Source organism: Oncorhynchus keta, unplaced genomic scaffold (assembly GCF_023373465.1).
Source record: "Oncorhynchus keta strain PuntledgeMale-10-30-2019 unplaced genomic scaffold, Oket_V2 Un_contig_15275_pilon_pilon, whole genome shotgun sequence".
In the NCBI taxonomy this organism is placed as follows: domain Eukaryota; kingdom Metazoa; phylum Chordata; class Actinopteri; order Salmoniformes; family Salmonidae; genus Oncorhynchus; species Oncorhynchus keta.
The window spans coordinates 42,501-65,470 of NW_026279227.1; the positions used below are offsets into that span (position 1 = coordinate 42,501).

At 40.4% G+C, this 22,970-nt stretch overlaps 2 protein-coding genes and 1 pseudogene across 2 annotated transcripts; all 3 read right to left on the reverse strand.

The window, feature by feature from the left end:
• Positions 1–5,092: 5,092 nt before the first annotated feature.
• Positions 5,093–6,843, reverse strand: LOC127918923 (homeobox protein Hox-A9b-like; annotated as a pseudogene).
• Positions 6,844–9,957: 3,114 nt separating this feature from the next.
• LOC118374684 (homeobox protein Hox-A10b) lies at positions 9,958–12,593 on the reverse strand. The gene is given in 2 exon segments (XM_052502194.1): positions 9,958–11,023; positions 11,781–12,593. Coding segments are annotated over 2 exon segments (1,113 nt in total). The 5' UTR covers positions 12,552–12,593; the 3' UTR covers positions 9,958–10,681.
• A 3,460-nt stretch (positions 12,594–16,053) lies between these two features.
• LOC127918924 (homeobox protein Hox-A11b-like) lies at positions 16,054–18,919 on the reverse strand. Its single transcript, XM_052502195.1, has 2 exons — positions 18,208–18,919; positions 16,054–16,881 (listed from the first exon to the last, which is right to left on the reverse strand). Exons 1-2 carry the CDS (start codon positions 18,839–18,841, stop codon positions 16,649–16,651), a joined length of 867 nt encoding a protein of 288 aa, XP_052358155.1. The 5' UTR covers positions 18,842–18,919; the 3' UTR covers positions 16,054–16,648.
• Positions 18,920–22,970: the final 4,051 nt, after the last annotated feature.

Here is a 22,970-nt window from a genome sequence, read left to right on the forward strand (position 1 = left end):
TAGCGGACTAACTAGCTAGCCATTTCACACCGGTTACACATATGCAGAAAAGTGACTGAGAAATTGTATTAGTATAAAATAATATAATTTCTCCATGTTTTGAACATACAAAATAGCTCAACATTTGTATTATTTATTTTATAAAAAGTGAGAGTGGGAGAGGGACAAATATAGGTGAGAGGGACAAATATAGTTCTAAGAATTATTATTGACATTGCAACAACAAGTCCAAGGGAGCTAAACAGACAGAAGGGTTGAGGGGGGAGAGAGCCCACTACAGCAGAACAACTAGGGAATAGGCTATTTGGAGACAGTGGCTAGATTCCAAACAGATAAACTCTCCCCCTCGGCCCTTCCCCTCTGTCCTTGATGACCCTCTCCTCTACCTGTCAGCCCCTCCCCTCTGTCCTTGATGACCTTCTCCTCTACCTGTCAGGCCCTCCCTTCTGTCCTTGATGACCCTCCCCCTCAGCACCTTCCCTCTGTCCTTGATGACCCCTCCCCTCTGCCCTTAATGACCCTCCCTCCCTAAACAGATAAACACAGAGACTGGTGCTAGAAACCCGGCAGACGACCTGCATTATCAAACAGCTCAAGCAGAGGACCTGCATTATCAAACAGCTCAAGCAGGCCAAGCAGAGAACCTGCATTATCAAACAGCTCAAGCAGAGGACCTGCATTATCAAACAGCTCAAGCAGAGGACCTGCATTATCAAACAGTACAAGCAGGCCAACCCGAGGACTTGCATTATCAAACAGCTCAAGCAGAGGACCTGCATTATCCAACAGCTCAAGCAGAGGACTTGCATTATCAAACAGCACAAGCAGAGGACCTGCATTATCAAACAGCTCAAGCAGAGGACCTGCATTATCAAACAGCACAAGCAGAGGACCTGCATTATCAAACAGCACAAGCAGAGGACCTGCATTATCAAACAGCACAAGCAGAGGACCTGCATTATCAAACAGCACAAGCAGAGGACCTGCATTATCAAACAGCACAAGCAGGCCAACCCGAGGACTTGCATTATCAAACAGCTCAAGCAGAGGACCTGCATTATCCAACAGCTCAAGCAGAGGACTTGCATTATCAAACAGCACAAGCAGAGGACCTGCATTATCAAACAGCTCAAGCAGAGGACCTACATTATCAAACAGCACAAGCAGGGGACCTGCATTATCAAACAGCACAAGCAGAGGACCTGCATTATCAAACAGCTCAAGCAGAGGACCTGCATTATCAAACAGCACAAGCAGAGGACCTGCATTATCAAACAGCACAAGCAGAGGACCTGCATTATCAAACAGCTCAAGCAGAGGACTTGCATTATCAAACAGCACAAGCAGAGGACTTGCACTATCAAACAGCACAAGCAGGCCAACCCGAGGACTTGCATTATCAAACAGCTCAAGCAGGCCAACCCGAGGACTTGCATTATCAAACAGCACAAGCAGGCCAACCCGAGGACTTGCATTATCAAACAGCACAAGCAGGCCAACCCGAGGACTTGCATTATCAAACAGCTCAAGCAGGCCAACCAGAGGACTTGCATTATCAAACAGCACAAGCAGGCCAACCCGAGGACTTGCATTATCAAACAGCACAAGCAGGCCAACCCGAGGACTTGCATTATCAAACAGCACAAGCAGGCCAACCCGAGGACTTGCATTATCAAACAGCACAAGCAGGCCAACCCGAGGACTTGCATTGTCAAACAGCACAAGCAGGCCAACCCGAGGACTTTCATTATCAAACAGCACAAGTGGAGGACCTACATTATCATACAGCTCAAGCAGGGGACCTGCATTATCAAACAGCTTAAGCAGAGGACCTGCATTATCAAACAGCTCAAGCAGGGGACCTACATTATCAAACAGCTCAAGCAGGGGACCTGCATTATCAAACAGCTTAAGCAGGGGACCTGCATTATCAAACAGCTCAAGCAGGGGACCTGCATTATCAAACAGCTCAAGCAGGGGACCTGCATTATCAAACAGCTTAAGCAGGGGACCTGCATTATCAAACAGCTTAAGCAGGGGACCTGCATTATCAAACAGCTTAAGCAGAGGACCTGCATTATCAAACAGCTCAAGCAGGGGGCCTGCATTATCAAACAGCTCAAGCAGTGGACCTGCATTATCAAACAGCTTAAGCAGGGGACCTGCATTATCAAACAGCTTAAGCAGAGGACCTGCATTATCAAACAGCTCAAGCAGGGGACCTGCATTATCAAACAGCTTAAGCAGGGGACCTGCATTATCAAACAGCTTAAGCAGAGGACCTGCATTATCAAACAGCTCAAGCAGGGGACCTGCATTATCAAACAGCTTAAGCAGGGGACCTGCATTATCAAACAGCACAAGCAGAGGACCTGCATTATCAAACAGCTCAAGCAGGCCAAGCAGAGGACCTGCATTATCAAACAGCACAAGCAGAGGACCTGCATTATCAAACAGCACAAGCAGGCCAACCCGAGGACTTGCATTATCAAACAGCTCAAGCAGGGGACCTGCATTATCAAACAGCTCAAGCAGGGGACCTGCATTATCAAACAGCTCAAGCAGAGGACCTGCATGATGAAATCCTGCATTATTGCGCTCTCTCACATGCTGCGAATGTGTTTTTTTGTAATGTAGTGGAGTAACATGGGAAAATCTACCAATTAAAGCTTAACTACTCTTTCTTTTATTGGTTTGGTTTCATTGGTTTCATTTTGGTGATAAAATTGGTGATTTATTGGCGATATTCTATTTATTAACACACCAAAGGTATACAATGAATGTCCATCCATAACATGTAATGGGCTAAAGATAATTCTGCTTAACAGCCATTTTGTCGATGCAGTATCTCTATGATAATTAACATGTAATCACCTCTCAAACCTCTCTCTGTTGCTCTGTTTGTGTCACCTTGGTCTCCTGTTTCAAAGTAAAAATGGACAACAAAAAAACATACTTTCAACTGCATATAAGTAGCCCGACGTCTGTCTACATCTTGGACAGGCGTGTTATTCTCGTATTTCCTGCGTGCATTGAACTACACACTAGAATACATGGTCGTTGGACCCTATTCAAGCAGCCAGGCTGCAGGACATTTCCATCTCGAACGTGACGTTGCTTCCACCTGCTGGTTATACGACGACAGCAACACAAAATGACCGCATAGGTCAGTAGTGAGATAATGCATAGGACTTTTTGTGACTGAATTACCATAATGTTGTGTTTCAACACATTAAATATATAGTTTTAAAAAATTATAAATTCTAATTGTTTCAATTGCTTACGATACCTATTGCAATAGGACCACAAAGGCGAGGATTTGAGATTAGTCATTGGTTGGAAACGGCAATAAAGCCTCGGTGTCAGCCAGAAAACAACAAATGGATGTCTGGGCGCTGAAACAGTCTAATTGTTGGTGAACAGTCATAAAGTAATTCAAATAGAAAAAGCAGACAGCATGGCTGAGCCCGCGTTTTATGGAGCAGCTTTCTGGATTAAGACCTTTGAAGACAGGCCCCATCTGCGTCACAGCGCGGCCAAACAACACCATAGCAGGCCCTGTGTGTGTTTGTGTGTGTGTGTGTGTGTGTGTGTGTGTGTGTGTGTGTGTGTGTGTGTGTGTGTGTGTGTGTGTGTGTGTGTGTGTGTGTGTGTGTGTGTGTGTGTGTGTGTGTGTGACTGGAAACATAGGTGTTTTCGTGTGTTTGAATATATGTTTTTGAACGACGTGGTTAACCATGGTTGTGTGTAATTACAACCATTAAAATGTTTACCCCTTTAAAAATAGCCCGTATGAAAAGCATATTATAGTGATATTCAGACGAGGACTTGCATGGTGTTGCTTCCTTTCCGCTCTCAGTCGCTTTGCACCCCATAAACAGTTAACGCTGTGATTGTGGTTTATTGCTGCATGGCAACCAATATCGTGTGCCAGTGCACATTGGCCTGTAGCAAATAGCATGGAGCTGGCTTGTCCAATGTCCAGCAATGCCTTTTATATGTACTGTATGTTGGGATTCAGAACTCGTGGTCGTGCTATTAACAAGGCCTAAAGGAAAGGGAGAGCAGGGGCTGTTGAAATGGTGTGTGGTGGTACTAAGCCAACATGGACTACACGGGAAATGCCCGCGTTAAATCCACTAATCCTATATAGGCCTGTAGGATTTACATCTGTTCGCTTCTTTAGTACCTGTTTGGATATAATTATGCTCATAGGCCTAGCCTACCTATACTCTCAGCCTCTTACTAAATAAATCACATTTTCTGTAAATATTGAGTAGGGATATGTTTAATGTTTTAATAAATAGGCCTATTCATCTTGTGATAGTTTATCATACGCAACATTTATATCAGGCATCGGCCTATACCTGCAAAATATGGTTGCCTTTTTAAATGAAAATCATAACTGAATAAGATGAAGTACTGTAGCAACTATAGTTGTTATGTTTTGGATAAAAGGAAATAAATACAGATATCTTGTCAGATGTTGGACATTTATCAACAATTAGAATCTTAGTAACAATTCATTCTCTGATTTCCAAACAATAAATATGGATTACGACGCACAAAATAATTTGACATTTTATTTGATCTTTCATACAAACGACTTTTAGAATCGAAATACTCTGACATTGAGGTATTTTGCGTGTGCACAGTGTTGCTGTAATTCCATAGACAAAACTGTTAATATCACACCGTCTAAACATGTTTCTTTCGGCAAAAAAAAAAAAACTATAAATAAATAAATAGTCTGACAGGTAGTTGAAACACATTCAGGTAGTCAACGCATAAACATGATTAGGCCAATAACATAGACTAAACTCTGGTGAAAAAAACACAGAATCAATTCATGAAACATTTCATGCAACGAACATTAGACAATGTCTAACAGTAATCTGTGTGCATTAATGAAATGATTTACCAATTACATCCAAGTTATTGAGATAACATCAAAGTACCAATCAAACGAATAAGCATTGTCAAACAGAGAACACTCTAGGAAGAAAACGAGCCGACAGATTTTACAACGACAACAACACAACAGCCCTACAGAACACAACATAGACTATAGATCAAGCAACATGTGGATAGATTGGCAACTATTTTCCAGAAATATCTTCGTTTCCTGAAAGTCCACCAATTGTAACTATTCACAGTTTATTCTACGGGTCACTGCTCGCCTTTTTAACATGTCTTTCGACGGTCCTTATTCCCTTTCTTCATCTTCATCCGGCGGTTCTGAAACCAGATTTTAATTTGTCTCTCAGTCAGATTAAGAACTCTTGCTACTTCGTATCTACGGTCGCGGGGGAGATACATGTTAAACAGAAACTCCTTCTCCAGTTCGAGAATCTGATGCTTAGAGTATGGACAGCGCTTTTTCTGGTGGATTTTGCATGAAGCCAGTTGGAGGATGGGTCATCTGAAGAGGGTTCGACAAAAGCGAGACAGAGCTCATGAGAAATAGTGTTTTCCACAAGAGTCAGAATGGTATTACAAACTGTGGATGACGAACAACAGCAGACAAGGTCTTGCTGAAATAGCCAACATGCAGTAGCTAATACAGTCAGCCGTTGATGTGCTCGTTTCGGCCTTCTGACCCTAAGGCCTAGTCTACTGCCCATAACAGTGGGAAATGAACTGGTATAGTTTAGTCATAATCCAAATAGCAAAATCATGGTTTCTCACAGTAAAAACTGAGTCGAGGAGGGGACGACATTTTGCCGCTGTGGGGCAGCTGCTTTGGTCCAACATAATCCAAATAGCAAAATCATATTATCTTTCACAGTAGGTAACAAACTAGATCGAGGAGGGGAGGGAGTTTTGCTACTGTCGGTCAGTGGTACTGCTTTGGCGCAATATGATTCATTCGTTATCAAATAATGGGTACAATAGTTTGACGTAAACTCAACCTTTACAGAAGGCCTATATTATATCATAAATAATGTATTAACGTCAGTCTCTGACCTTATATTTCTAGATTCCTGCTTAATTCAACATTAATTAATTCCAAAGATCTAGACACATATGAAATCATGATCACCATTACGCATGAATCCAAATGAAAGATGCCGTGCTTACTTGTGTTGGTCTCCCTCTCCCTCTTTTCCTCTACGGTTGATGTGCTGCACTCTTCGTTTGGTTTGGAGAAAATGGCATCACACGCGATCGTATCCTTTTCTGCGCGGAACGGTCCGTTGTCAATGTCGGACACAAGAGGTGTGTGCGTTTCCAGCGCTGTGCAGTCCCCATTTCCTATCAGCGGCTCGGGTTTGATATCATAGTTCATATTTGACGATAATCCCGTTAAACATATCGACGTAGAAACCGGTTCCAACGCCCAGGAACGCATAAACATCCCATCGGTATCTCCTGTTGGACAATGGTGGTGTAAATATGGCTGGTGTGTTATAGATGCGTTGCTCGGAGGCTGATGAGCAGAAATGGGACTCCAAGACGCACTGAAAATAGAAGATTTCGTCTGCAAAGGGCAAGATTCCGCACCGCCATATTCAGTTAGCATCGGCTGGTTCGCCTGTTCCACCCCTGGTCCGCTTGAGTATGTGTGTGCCATAATATCCCCTTGGTCGCGGGGAAGATGAGAGTCTGCATAGTAACTAAGCGTGCCTAATGTCGACATGACAACAAATACACAAAGCCAAAGGCAACTAAACTTCCACTGTGATATATTTAGAAAAACAGGATCATGATACTATTCGCTGCACCAAGAACCACCACATTCGTTCAATAAATTGAACCTTGGCCGGGATTGGATTGGGTGCCGCAGACACGTGACCGTGGGACAGAACAATAAATAATAAATCAGTCTACTCAACTAGCTAAATGGTCACCATTTTCCTCCGTTATATTTTTAATAGCAAAGTCATATGCCTATATCATTTTATACAAGCAGTAAGGTTTATGATTTTTGTTTTCAAATGAGACTTTAACGTTGATATACGTTGCTATGTTTTATATAAGTCTAGAAAGTGAGAGTATAGCATGTTTTTCTAGCCTCCTTAAAAAATAAAGGAATGCAGCAAAGTAGTAAGGAGCTATATATCCACTGTGACGTGTAGTCGTTACTACGCGCAGAATAACACACATTCATTTCCTTATAAGAACTCTCACCACCGATCTAAAATGTGGAATTCTATAGAATTAATTTATTCAATAAATTATCCAGTATCTATCAACATAATTCAGTCCATTATTGCCTATAATGGCAAAAACTCCGAGGTTATTCCAAATAATTTATAGCATTAGATTGGTGATATCGTTATATAGGCTACTTATTAAATAGGAATATACATGCAGCAATATTATTTGGCCAAATACATACCCACATTTAAAATAGTAGACCTGTGAGTTAGACCTATATACTATAGGTACGCTGATGTGAGTGTGAGTTGACATTTGCCATATTCATCATATTTGCCATTATATGCCATCTGATGTATTCATAATAAAGTCACAGCCAAACCTATAGGTTACCATATCTGCTGTGGTGTACATCATGTTCATTGTTATTAGGCTATTATTACACGTGTTATTCAAACCTGATATTTTGATTATCATCCGAGTAATGCTCTCTTCAAATGGCTTGAGATTATTCGATTTTGGTTGATTTAAATAAGGACAACTAAAACAGTAAATATTTGAGTGATACTGTCTCCAATGCTCTGGGATATGAACATTGAAATGACATGTAAAACCTTATATATGTAGACCTATGTGACCCTATAGGAAAACACACCAAGGACCGGTTTCCCGGACACAGATTGAACCATAGTCCTGGACTAAAAATAATGTTCAGTAGAGAATCTCCAATGGCTAACTCCCATTGAAAGGGCTTTTCAGTCATACATTTTTAATTATTTTTTATTATAGTGTGTATTATTAATTCGAACGAATGAATTAGATCTTATTGTCCCAAATCGATTCGAGAAAGTTAAGACCGAATCTAAAAATGCATACCTCACATAGGCTATTGTTTGATAGTCAGACTAAGACTAATTATTTAGATTTAAGACTGAAAAACACAGGCATATACAGCCATTGACACCGTGTGTGTACACGAGGAACAAGCTATGTGTATTCTACCATCGAATTAGTGTTCAGAAATAAAAATACAATACTTCTACATAGTAGCGTCAACAAATCCAAGTGTCAATAGATTATGGAGAAAGATCCCGTTGTGTTAGTGTGTAAAACCATAACATACCCTTACTATTTATGGATCAATGAGTGGGACGGTCTGCGCGGCGCTTTTAGCTATCAAAGTGGGGAGAGAGAAAAAACGTTAGGTGCTATAGCAGTCTGTTTTTATCACAGGGGCTATTTAGTTGTTTTTCTTTAGGTTACAACCTGGCTGTCTGGGCTAAATATCGCCAATAAAATCCATGCTTTGTGTCCATTGTGTGGCGCAGCAGACGCATCCGGCACTTCGAATGTGTGCCACTGGGAACGCTGCAGCAGCGCACGAGGCTTTGGCCAGACTGCAATGATCATAACCGAGGCCTTGCAGTCCTTCCTCTCCCTCAAGCCAACTCGACATCTCTCCCTCTGAGACATAAAGACTAAAGGCCGCGTCTCGTGCTCCTCTTTTGTTGTTGTTTTGAATAGATATGGCGATATATGTGAGGAACAAAATGTCCTTTGCAGTCTTGATTTTTTGGTTCGTTTTTTCTTTTTGTTATATATATCAGACCCGGCGCCAGGACAAAGTGACTAGGGGGGCAGTTGAAATCGGGGAATGGGCTACATTTGGGGGATTCTTGCATTGGAATTGTATTGAATTGTGCATATATCACGCTGTACCACAATAAACATAACGTTTAAAAAATGCAGACTCCGAGATGTTTTTGTGCTTTGCAAGTCACAGGTTTCCGCTGCACTGTATGCATTCTTATAATAGCCTAATCTCGACATGAGAGACAATACATTTCCGTAGACACATGACTTAAACAAATGCATCGGAATTGTTATAGAATATTCGACACACGACTAGGCTACTCAGTAAATGTAGCCTACTTCCTTCGGTGCACAGCTCTGTTGCCAGAGACAATTTGGAGTGTTCTGTTAAACGCAATAGTTTTTACTGAGGCAATTAAGGCAGTTTCGTGTGGTGGGGGAAAATACAGCCTAACAACACGAAACTACCTGAACCCCTCAACAGCCCTCTCTCCTCCTAAATAAATATATATAGTCTACAAGCATTTATATTACGCATTCATTTCGTTCGCACAACTGTAACAGATACAGTCGAAATCATAGGGATCCTATAATTCACTCTCCTTCTATGCGTAATTGTAATTAGATGGTCAAAATTGTATCATTTCTCAATGATTACACTTGTTTTACGCATAACACAACATTTGCACACCGGAAAAGATACAGTCCAAATGGTGTGTCTTATTGCGTGCATATTTCACAACGCTCCACACGTCGACAGACGTAGTGTCCTTTCATAGATGGCATATGATGATGAACCAAACTACCGCCAGTAATGTCCTTGAGAAAAGCATGTTGTTTTCCGGGTCATTTTGCCACCATCTATCCAGTACACCCTGCAGTTAATAAGAGCTATCCCGATGGAGTGTCTTTCACCATACAACTTCACAATGGTCATTTCACTTGTATCTATTTAGCCAGGATAGTTCACTCAGTAACACATGCGACTCTTTTCCAGGGAGTCCTAGACAACAAGTGTAGTGCTTTGCATCATGGCTATGGCTCAGGCAATGATTCCTATTGAAATGAAGGGCATCAGCGTCACACAAAAGAGGAAACTGATGTTCTTTTTTTCTTTACTGTAAAAACAACCCGCAACTGAACAAATGGAACCTCGTGGAATAAATAGCGGGTCCCACCACCAGGCTATTCCTCTCGTGGGTATGAACGATTACATTCTATACAGGAGAGATGATCTGTGGACTGAAACATTCCAATGCAAGGTAAAAACGTGCCATGTTTTTATTGACTTACTTAGTGAGGCCAACAGACAACATATCAATTCATTTCACAGTATAGTCTCTCTATAGACAAAGCAATGACAATATGGGCCATATTATTAAAACGGTTTGGAGAGAACAATAAAAATATGAATAAAAATACGAGAAGGCAAATTGTAAACAATATTTACAAGTCTCAGATACGTTTCTTGTGTATAAATAAAACCCTTTACAAAATAGTTATTGTGTGATGCTTTTAGTATATATGGCTATAATACCAGCAAAATGTGCAGATATTAAATATCAAATCCATCGAGGCTCTTTATCCATGACGTAACGTAGGCCTATATTGCTACAGGTTACAACATTTCCCCAAGAGCTATTCCAGCAAGCACAGATGTCAATGCGTCACTCGAGGTGGCTATATACATGTATTTATGTACCACGAATGCCGATATTGTCAGCTCTGAAACACTTAAGTCGTTCCATCTCTATATTAACTGTTGGTATATACATAAAGGGAGCAAACATATGTTATGACAGTATAAATACATAACCACGACAAAACAAAACAGAGACGTATTCAGGTAAAATGACAACAAAACGACATATCAATAAGTTAGCAATTGTAGCCCTAACCTACACGGTCATATTCACACGACAGGGTTTCTCAAAGGAAGGCGCTCTGGCCATTGATGGAGGAGGGCGCCAAATACAGCACGAATGTCTCACGAAAAACTGAAGTTGTTCGCTAGCTCCCGATAGCTCCTGTTTTCCCGACTCATCTTTTTCAGTTTCATTCTTCGGTTTTGGAACCAGATTTTGACTTGCCTGTCTGTCAGGTAGACGCTGCGGCTGATCTCCAAGCGACGCTCACGAGTCAAGTACATATTGAAGAGAAATTCTTTCTCTAGCTCAAGAGTCTGGTGCTTGGTGTAGGGACAGCGCTTTTTCCGGCCACTCTTCGCTGTCAGCCAGTTAGCTTTGGTTTCAGATGCTCCATCTCCTGTAGAAAGAAATTGAAAGAGAAATTAGTGCGGGCAACATATTTTTTTCGTCATGCTACTGCACTGATGTAACTTTATAGTAATTGTTGCCCAATTGTAATTATTGTACACAGAAATAATGCAATTCCATAAGATGTTTGCATCTATAGACAAACACTGACCTAATACCTATCAACATAAAACATGTGTCGTCTAAAATTATCTTTAAATAGCCATCCTGAGCCCTTTAGTTTATTTGACAGTAATACGAAGTTAATGTAGACACACACACACACAATGCCCGTTGTATGCACATATTTTGCATCTGTCCAAACACCTAAGCTATTACATCCACGTTGTGCTCAAGATTCACTTAAATATATTTCAATGTATTAATACGCCTTTATTAAGACATGAAAGTATCTCATAGTCTGCTGAAATTATGGCTGCAGTTGATGGTTTAGGGGAAGACTGAGGACATCAACCCGTTGTATTAGACAGATGTACTGGACAGGATTGGCCTTGCTGCTCCTCGTCATAAAATAATGTTTAAAAAAACTGGAGGAAATCCCAGCTCGTGGCCACTCTGTCATACCCCACAAAGACATAGCTTTACCGCTGCGCATATAACCCACATATGGGGAAGTTTTCATGTCCACAATATAATCGATACAGCAGTAGGATATGCCTCTAAAAACCAAGGTTAACGCCAAGGCACATCTACACTGACTCGGGGGCATTGACACTACACTCCCTCCATGTACACCCATCAAGATCCCATTGTCATAAACGTCATTTTTGGATTTAGAGCAGTACTCACCTTTAAAGGGTTTGACTGGACTTTCCGCACAGCTCTCGGTGGGTTCGGGGAGGACAAACCATTTACAGACGATGCCCGGGTGTCCTCATCCGGAGCACATGACGGTGGGTCAGGCAGTGCTTCACTCTCCCTCCTGCCTGTATCCGCCACCGGGGTAGGAGATGGCGGTGAGGTGTCGAAACGGGCCGGACGTTGTAGAGCGAACTGAGTAGGCTGTGGGTTCCGCTGAACGTCTTGATAAAACTTTGAAGAGGTATATGTCTGAGACAGACGGAAGTAACCGGGAACAGGCACGGTGCTGTTTGTAACCGGGCATGATCCCGGAGTTAACCGGGAATAGGAAATGTCTTCCGTCGTTGTTGACCTTTTAAGACACTTCTCTGATTCATACAGGCAAAACGCATTCTCCTCTTTGATGCTCGGAGAGAAGGAACAATGAGCCATTTGCTGCTGGTTGTTCGGCTGATCTACTCGACAAGATCTCGAAGTCTCTAGCCATGTTTCCATCCCTTGAATATGTGAATATGGGCCAGATGAGGGTACCATAGTTTGACAATTGCTCTCGTTGCGTTTACTGAGCCCAGAGAAAAAAGCGCGGTTGGGTAGTCCATAGGAGTACTCCGAGCCTGGTGACAAATACACGCCGTTACTTTGGTAGTATGAGGCACCGCTCTCGGTTCGTCCGTGGATTAAGGAGTCTACTAAAAACGAGTTTCCACTTTGGTTGTCAGAGCATGACATCGTTGGTGTATAATTTGACGGAGGATGAGGATAGCCCTTTCTGGCTGACATTTCTTGTGCAAAACATGCTGAATATAATTACAGATACTCACACTTCTCTGCGCTTTAGCTGACAGCCAATTAAAACACAAGAAGAGAGACTCCTCCCATTGAAAGCACGTACCAATATGCCAATATGCCATATTCATTTTGTTTAAAGATTGAATATAATAAATGAAAACGTAAAGGTAAGTGGTGTATTAAAAGCTATCAGTTCAACCTAAAATGGTGGATAGATAGTAGAGGTGACATGACATGGGCTGCATTACCTTTTACGATAATCTATGTTGTAAACATTGACCTCAGGCACCCTTTCACAGACACGCACGCGCGCACGCACACACACACGCACACGAGAGGGGGAAGATATAATCATACACAAATAACTATTTACATGTGAAGGGACAGTGCAAATAACTGCAGATGTCTGCAGACCTTGAAAACAGTTTAGTGGAAAGCTCGTTACACTTTCCTCTCCAGTAAGCGTCAAAACATTGCTCTATTCAAGTTCACAGAACATTGTGACAAAATATCTATTTGACTATTAGTTCATGTCCCTTAGTTACCAATTACAGATCATTTTGCATGCGAAAACAATCATCAACAGCCTTGACAATATAAAGGCTAATGGGTCTTACATGAAGCCAGAGTATAGTAGTAGAACAACATGAGTTTTCTCATTTGCTAAACAAAATAGGCCGTGGCAAAGATTGTTTACCTATCTTGTTAACATAATGTGAAATATAATCTGAAACAAACACGTTACAAACACGTTATTTATCAAAGACATGTGCATTTGTTATGAAATACCTTGTGCGTAATTGGTGCGTAATGCATTTTAAAAGTGTACAACTCCGCACGTTTCGATTATTTTATACACCGCCAGAACCAATTTCGGTGGGATCCCATTTATCTCCTTAAAGAATCCAATTGAAAACAATATCCTCAGACTCATATCCCCAAATTGAATAGAAATAGATTAGGCCTATGTAAATCATAGCAATAGGCCTAGCTGTGTTATGTGGTTCTAACCACAGCCTTTATAAATACCACTGCCTTTATTATCCCCCCATGCAGTTGGGAAAAAGATCATCCTTGCTATGTTTGTTACTATAATTACCACGGTTATATTACGTTATTGTTCTGACACCAAAAACACTATATGGTGCGACTTATTTGGGGTTTTATCAGATTTAGAAATTAATTTAAATTGAATAGCCTAAACCATTGATTTGAGTGGGTACTAGTCTCATGACGTGCGTATAATAATTTCAACGGCCTATTTATTTACCTCTAGCCAGTGGTACTTTAAGTTATTATTAAGTTATTATCATACTTAAAATCATTTAATGCATGTCTCCTTATAGCGGCTAATAAAAGCATGTTAACAATGTTTCTTCTGTTCCAAGTTATTCTTGCAACGGGACAAAATAATATGCCTGCGCCCCTCGTGCGTAATGTGGCACTTTACTACATCCGCTAACAGCTATTTTATTTTTCACTGGAGACTAAAAAGCCCTCCGGTAGGCTATGGGATACTCAGCTAGAATGTTCCCCTTCCCAACACACACACAAACCAAACACATTTTATAATCTAACGTTTCGTATTTGGTAAACTATGGTAATAATGACTCAAATAAGAACCATTCGAATAGTTCGTGTTATTTTTCCAGAAAAACGCCATAGACATCTCTAGACAGGATAAGGCCGATGTATAAAGCTATTTTACGTTTAGCATATTGGTTATATTGTATATTATATTATGTGCTGTGTAACGGTAGGTAGGCCTATTCAGTCATCCTCTCCCACACGGAATACATTGGTTCTAATACATTGTGTCATCTAATATTATATTTCCAATCATGTGGATTTCAGCGATAAACCAGCTTTATATATCATTTTCTAGCAGGATGGAAAGGCTCCTTACAAAAACGCCTCACTTTAACCCATTTTGCCAAGAAAAAAATGCACCACACACGTATTTGTTTTCCCATTTCGAGCATTTTGAAATATATTTCGATAAAAATAAGAGAATATGTAACAATTATACACACATCGGGATAATTACCTGAACAATGAAACCCTTTAATGTAATGAGTCTGTCTTTGGATGTTTGATGCATGGGAAGGAGAGTCTCGGCCAGAGTTCCGTCCACATCCACGGCATTGATCCATGACATTGATCCGAGCAGCGCCTCCCAGTGGAACAAACAAACAACCACGTTCGAACTGCAGATTCCATCCTGAATATATTCCTGCCCGCGCACCCTGAGCTGCTGAGACAAATGAAGCAGGAAAAGTCCGCGAACACAAGCTTTCAATGCTCCCAGGCAGGCAGCCGTTGTTTTTAAAGCCCTTAGTCACAGTTAATAACCTTGGTCTCAGACAGTTTATTGCACTACACTCCAATTGTACAAATGTTCCAGACGAAGACGCGTTTTATGGCCAAGTTGCTGCAGCAACAGGGAGGATGTGTCCGTAAAGGCGGCATTCCGGTTAGCCTGACCGGACAGGATGCACGGCCCAAGACCATCATCACCCGGACTGGCTGCAGCCGGCCATCTACACTAGCTTCATGCTGCTATCACTCTTAATTGGTGTTTTCACTAGCCCACTATTCATGAACGCGCATAGGCTTTGAACTATAAGACATTAACCGAAATATTGACAAACGTGAGCCAATTTTACACATAGGCCTAATACAGAATCAGTAGGTCTAATGTCAACATTTGGCAATATAATAAAACAACAACTGATGAAGTTGATTTTAAATATAGGCTACCTTAAGTATTTTGCTTTATTTATTTAAAGTAGGCTATACATTCTCTTTTTATAGGCCGAGTATTCTTTTGAAACAATACACTTAAACGTGGGACATTTAAACTCCAGACGTTGATTGTATAAAAGTCGTCCGGTGATAGATGGTTTAGCATGGTACATAAAGTTCAATAAAATAACGTGCTAGACAACCTTTTGGGTGGAACTTCCGTAATGGATATTTAACATTAACGGCATAGGATCCCATTTCGGCCCATGGGGGCAATGTAAAGTCAAATACATCATACATCTGATATGACCCACGCAGCCAGGTTTTATGTCGAGAATCATACAAGGAGATATTTTCTCGAGACATATAGACCCATTCATCCAATTTAGAAAATAAACTAAGAAAACAAACGGAAAGGTCTCGACCTGTGACTCGTATGTTTCCAATAGGGTGTGTGAAATAGGCTAAGCCTATATAGGGCCTAATCATTCCAAAATCCATCGTAGGCTATTTACACCGAGGAACATTTGAATTGGCTCAAAAATGAAGACAAAGAAGTAAAATGTCCCAATAGGTCAATGTATTGGAGCAGCTTTTCTCTTGCCAAAAACGCAGGAAAATAGCTGATATGTTCCGACATTGAGAACGTAAACAAAACGAACACTTTCAAGTATCAGGGATGATTGAACAATTTTACAATATAACCTTTGTATGTCGAATATTTCACGAGAACAAAAACAATGGCAATCAATGCATAAATAACAGGCCTATTTTAAACTATAGCCTAGTCCTTCTGTGCGCGTGTAATGGCGACAACAAACAACCAACAAAGTTAGGGATAAATCATGCCTTCTCGTCATGGAAAAGGTATGTACCCTTTGTAGGTATATATATATAATAAATGTTAAGATACAGGTTGTTAAATATGTTACATCGTTAAATGTCGAATTTGATATGAAATGGGCGCGCGTAAATCTAACGTTCGTGTAATTCATGCATTATGCATTGATGCCAATTCAATAATTTGCTCGAAAATGTGACTTTTACGCAAGTTCGGATTCGACCAGATATATGTTCTGTTTTGGTGGCACCGCACTTTCATAACAACAAATAGCAAGATCAAAAGATCAACAAGAAAATCACCTACAATTAAAATAGGCCAATAGGCCTAATAATAATAATATTACACTAGATATTACTCTCAACAAATTAAGTATGATGGACAAATACATCTACAAATGTCTGTCCATCACGGGAGGAATTTTCAGACCAAGGAATTTGAAATGAGCGATTGAGCTTCATGCATGCCTTGTCTGAGGGGAGGCGACATCCATCAACCAGTGTTACAGCATAGGGTTCGTGGTATAATACTGCAAACGGTCTCTGTTCAGTTTCTTCTCTTTCATCCTCCTGTTTTGAAACCAGATTTTAACTTGGCGGTCGGTGAGATTGAGCATCCTCGAAAGTTGAAGACGTTTCTCCTTGTTGATGTAAACACTGAAAAAGAACTCCCTCTCCAATTCTCTGATTTGGTATTTGGTGTATGGACATCTCTTCTTACGGGTTCTCTGTCCACCTGAAAGGAAGAATTGCAATTCACATAGAAAGATCAAATAGGAAGCTGCTTTCGTTCTGTACAAAAATACATACATGGTGTCAAAAGGTTTATAAACAAGAGTCTAAATAGACTGACAACAAAATAAGTTGTGCTTTTTTTTAATCATAAAAACTATAACTGAAAGCCTTGAATTAAGGTAGAATCGGGATACATGTTTTTGGCCATGTTTTGCTTTTAATAAGCATGAAATCCCCACATTTCTATGCATATTTAGGGTACATTATGCAACATAATCATGACATTTCTTAGAGTTCAGTATGTGGAAATGACGGGTGGTGAAAAGCAATAGCCCCAATAATAACACCTCTGGACAACATCAAACACCTCCCAAAAGGAACATCATTACCAAAACGCAGTGGTAAACGCTTTCTAGCGCTGTGTATACTAGCCTAATGTATTCTACGGTGTATGCTGTGCTTTCTACACATTTTCTATGTAATGTGTATGTTTTTATAGATTTGATGGATCCCAGGACTCTCTGGAAAACAGTGCCCACTGTGCAAAAACTGGTTGAATCAACGTTGTTTCCACGTCATTTCAACAACAAAAAATTAAATATGATGACATTGAATCAACGTGAAAAACTGATTGGATTTGCAAAACGTCATCACCGTAAGGGAATTCTTTTTCACCCAACTTCTAACCTAAATCCAATGACATGGTGAATTGTTTTGTTGCTTTCATGTTGAATTCACGTTAGTTGACAACTCAACCAAATGTAAATCAAAACTAGACGTTGAACTGACGTCTGTGCACAGTGGGTGGCAATTGTTACTGAATGGACTATCCTCCCGGCTAAAAATATTAAAGAATCAATTACATCTATTACATTTGTTTAATTTTTTACTTTATCACCTTATACTATATCACTAAGATTATATTAATATAATAACAATATACCATTCAGGTTATAAGGGGGACCATGCAGCACATATTCATTACGTCCCTGAGTTATAATGTATAAAAATATCATTTTGCAATAAATCTATAAATGCATGAAGTTGTCGTTACAGTCGTTTGATACGTTCTGAACAGTAAGCCAAGCTATGTGTCTAATAGGCCTAAAAATAATGCTCCAATATTTTACAATGGGAAATTCTCTGTCTTTCACGGCCAATTTCAGTTCCAAGCACGTGATCTTGTCGTTTATAACAGCGTTTTTGTTGGGGTAGATCTACAGCCCCACAATAAACCTTACGCGCTTATAAAACAGCATATAAACGCCTTAATAGCAGCGCGTTAGATTGCAAACTTTCTCACAGAGCTGGTCGTCTTTATACTCACCGCTGGCGCTATATTTCTCTTCATTGTTGCCGGAAGAAGACACCGGGCTGCAGCTCACCTCGCCCGGCGTTCCCTCCTCTGTATCCCGGCACTTGTCGGAACCGGTCACCGGAACTATAGGTTGTTTGGTGGCAGTTCTGTCCACGGAGTGTTCGCTTGTTGGTGTGTTGTCTGCGCTCCCTTGAGCAGTATCGAAAAACTGATCAAAGGCTTGAGGTAACACTCCATTCCTACTCACACTGCCCTGGAGACTTGATGTAGGATTGGAGCTGCTGGTGTGATAGACATCACTGGAGTTATTTCTCGTGAATATTTCCCCCAAGGAGGTCGAGCTTGATAGACAGTCCCTATGCACCGTGTCCTCAGTGGGGTAGCAGTGTGACATACCGCCCCTATGGTGGTGCCATTTACTGGAGCTACCAATGCCACGATAGTCCCTGAAAGCTACCTCTCTGACAGACGGAAGCTGTGGCAGAGTTGAGGATGGGTAGGAATATGTCATGGGACAAGAAGACTGACTCTGGTGGGACAAAAAAGGAGGGAGGCTTGAGAAGTCTGTCCCCGAGACGTAATAGGTGCAGCTGCCGGGCAAATACATATTAGACCCAACTGGGACCCGCTCATCAAAATCCATAATGATTCGATCTTGCGTAGCCTGTAGCCTAGTCTAATAGTCTACCAACCCTCCCTTCGCATCGTTCCTATGTGCTGCGAGGCTCCAGTCACTTTGAAGCAGATCCGTTGAGCAACAAATTGTAAGACGTGAAGCTGACGTGCAGTTTGTTCTCCATCCATTCCTCAGAGCGCCAGTCATGTGACCAGGGGCAGAACTGGACAGATACGTCTGTTCAACAGATGCATTGCAATGAGTGAATGCGTTTCTTAATTCAAGTGTGTGGTATTAAATACTTTTCCAAATGTACAAGTAATCATAACAATACATTATTTGGTATGGTTACTTGTACATTTGGAAAATTATTTCATATCACACACCTTTGAAGTCACGATAAATCAAGGCCTTGTTGGCATCATGTGCGAATAACCGTTGTTATTATCGACAATCCTGGTGTTAATACTTTCTGAATATGATTTTCATGTGTTATATTCTCTCTATCTCTGGAACATACATTGGTCAATAAGGCGCATGTGCTGTTGTGTGGACACATCAAGGCATTGTAAAGTGTATGGGTAAAATACAATGTGTATGAAATATAATTATACCAGAACAACCCACAGCCTTCTATTTGCCATAAAAGGCTCTAGATCAATATATTTCCACAACCACTATGCCTTTTCCACTAATGTATTACGCTAGTAGTAATATTAGCCTACAGCATGTGGGCTAAGGCTGCAAGAAGAACACAATTGTATTATACAAAAGCCCATCTCAATCTAGCGCTATATCAATATATTTGTACGCATTTCCATTTCTATATATCAATATATTTGTACGCATTTCCGTTTCTATATATCAATATATTTGTACGCATTTCCATTTCTATATATCAATATATTTGTACGCATTTCCATTTCTATATATCAATATATTTGTACGCATTTCCATTTCTATATATCAATATATTTGTACGCATTTCCATTTCTATATATCAACATATTTGTACGCATTTCCATTTCTATTTGTATATAATAGATAGGCTTTATGCAAATTCAGAATCAGTTTCCGTTAATATTTCCTATAAGGCCTATCCGAAGTTAGAATTGTCACTTGTTGACCAAAACAATCTCTCGTGTCTCAATCTCAATCTCTTATGGCTAAACAATTTGATGCAGGGCCGTAGCATAGCAAGACTAGCGTCAGATTGTAATACTATTGTGGGGCACTCTACAAATGAATATTGCGTCCAACATCACAGGAAATGGGACATCTCTTGGATATTCTAATACACATATAGCCTAAAGTACACTATGGTTCATAATAAACTAAACTATTGAGAGTCTAGTGAGAGTACGATACATGAATGGAATGGCAGCATACGCGCGTAATGCATTCTCTTTCCTATCACCTGCATCAGTGGACACGTTCTGACATTAGTGTTTTGAAATGCAACAATAGAGTTCAGGGTATACAGCATCAACCAACACAATCAGCTCGAATCAGACATGTTTTATTGCACTTTGCAGTTGGCTGTGTAGTTGCCATTGTCAGAACAGACATGTGGGGACTGCTGCGGCCGGCGTGCTCACCAGACGACTAGATGGCATTCATGAAGTTCAATGAAACGAGACTCAAAACAAGGCTCCAGGTGAGAACTTAGGCCTGTGCGTAAGATGGAGACTGTAATGTCTTGGAATTGTTGGAATGCATGTCATTTGTAGGCTACGAAATATTGAATGATTAAATGGTTCGTTAAATAATACAACTTTATGGCAAAAGCCTAATGGTTGTATTCTCTGTGAGCATGACATGAGTCCCTTAGGCTAACTATATAGGTTAAAAAATGTTTTAATAAACCATGCTAAAGTATCTCGTTTGTTGTATCCCATTCTTCAGATTGCACAGTCAGTCTCGTTTTGCGTGCTGCAGAACTCAAGTTCGGGGGAGGAAAAGGGTCACCATTTGTGAGAAAGGGGCCACAAACACCCCTGCCCTGTGCCCCGGATGAAGTTCATTCGTTCATTACCGTGACAAATGTCTCAATGGTTAATTCGCGTTAACTGTTTGATAGGCCTATTGCAGCTTTTCTCAAACTCGGTATGAAACGCCTATAAATCCGAATTAAACGTTGTCAACAAATAAAATAGGGTGCTAAACTTTACTTTTGAAAAATAAATTACATGAAAAATCTATCTATTTGATACCAGTTGTTAGTTTGACCTTTCTTAGTTCAGATGTAACATGGCTGATCAACAAATGGGTGGTCACGTTCAAGATGAACACATGTACTCCACCAAGCTCATCAACAAGGCTATATGCCAAAGATATTGGTGAATTTCTAAAACGTTGCAGTGATTTGACATTCAATTATGGTGCCGAATGAAATACGCCTATACCCATAGCCACGAAGGCTGCTTTTAAAATGGAATTGTCTCGTTAATTAAGAACTCGTCAACATGTGAGAGGCAGGTGTTATAGAACAAGTGGTAACTTAGTTATGTATCTTTCACGCTCCATTGCCATTGACTTTAAATAGAAAACATTTGTACTTTACCACTACTTGGGTGTGAGCCATTTTTCCACTGGCGCGCCCTCATATTTATGCCATTTAGATGTTGTTTTTCTGTATAGGCGCTATAGGCTTTACTGCTTATAGCAGTAAATGCCTACGAGCATTTCTTCAGGCTGGGGTGGGGGGAGTTTAGCCTACATCTCTACGACACAAGTGCCTTGCACTTGGAAATGTGGAACATCACAGCTTAATGTCCCTCTATACTGCCTTTTTCAGTAGATGATATGGGTGGCGGGAACATTACAGCTTTATGTCTGCCTATACTGCCTCTTTAGAAGAGACTGCTGACAGCCGGAGAAGCACAGCACAGAGGAGAAAATAAACATGATAGACCTCATCTCATCACTAAAGCCATCATGATAAAAGAAGACGTACGCCAAGAGATGCTTATATGGAAGATGTACGCCAAGAGCTGCTTATGTAAACGAAAAGGGAGTAACCGAGGATGGCAGTGCCATAAGAACCCAGGATGCATTGGATATGTTGTTGTAACAAGCGGAACTCCCATCACCATCCATCCTCCTTAAAGTCTCAGATAGTTTAAGGACATACTTGCAGTCAAGAGTCCTGGAAGCAGGATTTTAAAAGACAGCTTTGTGTGTGGGACGAACCATTCAACATGTGAACCCCTTAGATATTATTTACTTGATTTATAAGGTTATAATCGTTGTAATAATAACGTCATATTTGTAATCACACCATTAACTACCATTCTTTCTTATTATAGACTATTATTATTATTATTATTATTATTACTACTACAGTTACTATTAGTAAATAGCAGTATAGTTCTAGCAGGCATACTTGTTATTTTATTACCATAACTAATTATAATGATAGTGACTATACACTCTTAAAAAAAGGCCTATTCTAGAATTTAAGAGTTCTTCGGCTGTCCCCCTATGAGAACCCTTTAAATAGAACCCTTTTTGGTTCCAGGTAGAACCCCTTTGGGTTCCATGTAGAGTCCTTTCTATAGAGGGTTCTACCTGGAACCAAAAAGTGTTCTCCTATGGGGACAGCCGAAGAACCCTTTTCGAACCCTATTGTCTAAGAGAGTATTGCATTTGATCATTTGATCGACTGGGGCCTACTTTGTGTAAAACGTCACATTTAAAAAACGGAAATGTGTCTGGACCCCCGAGCCATTTAATTGCATGGTAAAGCAACGTTAACAGTCACTGCAATACTTTTGTTTTTGGGTTGGTGTTGGAAATTGGACAATAACTAATGTGCTGCTGAATATTCTAATTCAATCCATTGAAAATCCAGGCTGTAAGGCAACACGTGTAACGAGTATTCTTTCTATGGGTACTGTACATGTCCAAGGCAAGTTTACAACAGTTATTTAAACGAGTATGTATATCTGATTCAATTAAATTGATGTGTACGGACTTGCTCAATTGAATGTCAAACTTCAATTGCATGATTTAGAAAAATATGAATATGAATATAACAAGGGTATAACAGGGATGAATTGGAATTCCCATTGCCCCTTTAATTGAAATGATCTTTCTGTTTTTTAGAAGAGATCTGATGTATTCCATTGACTGTTATAGTTATATCTATCTCATG

Bases quoted from the DNA above. Each gene is read 5' to 3' on its own strand.
- LOC127918924 (XM_052502195.1), bottom strand. From the start codon at position 18,841: ATGGATTTTGATGAGCGGGTCCCAGTTGGGTCTAATATGTATTTGCCC. The intron at 16,882-18,207 runs GTGAGTATAAAG...TCTTCCTTTCAG, and splicing joins AGAGAAATATAGCGCCAGCG to GTGGACAGAGAACCCGTAAG.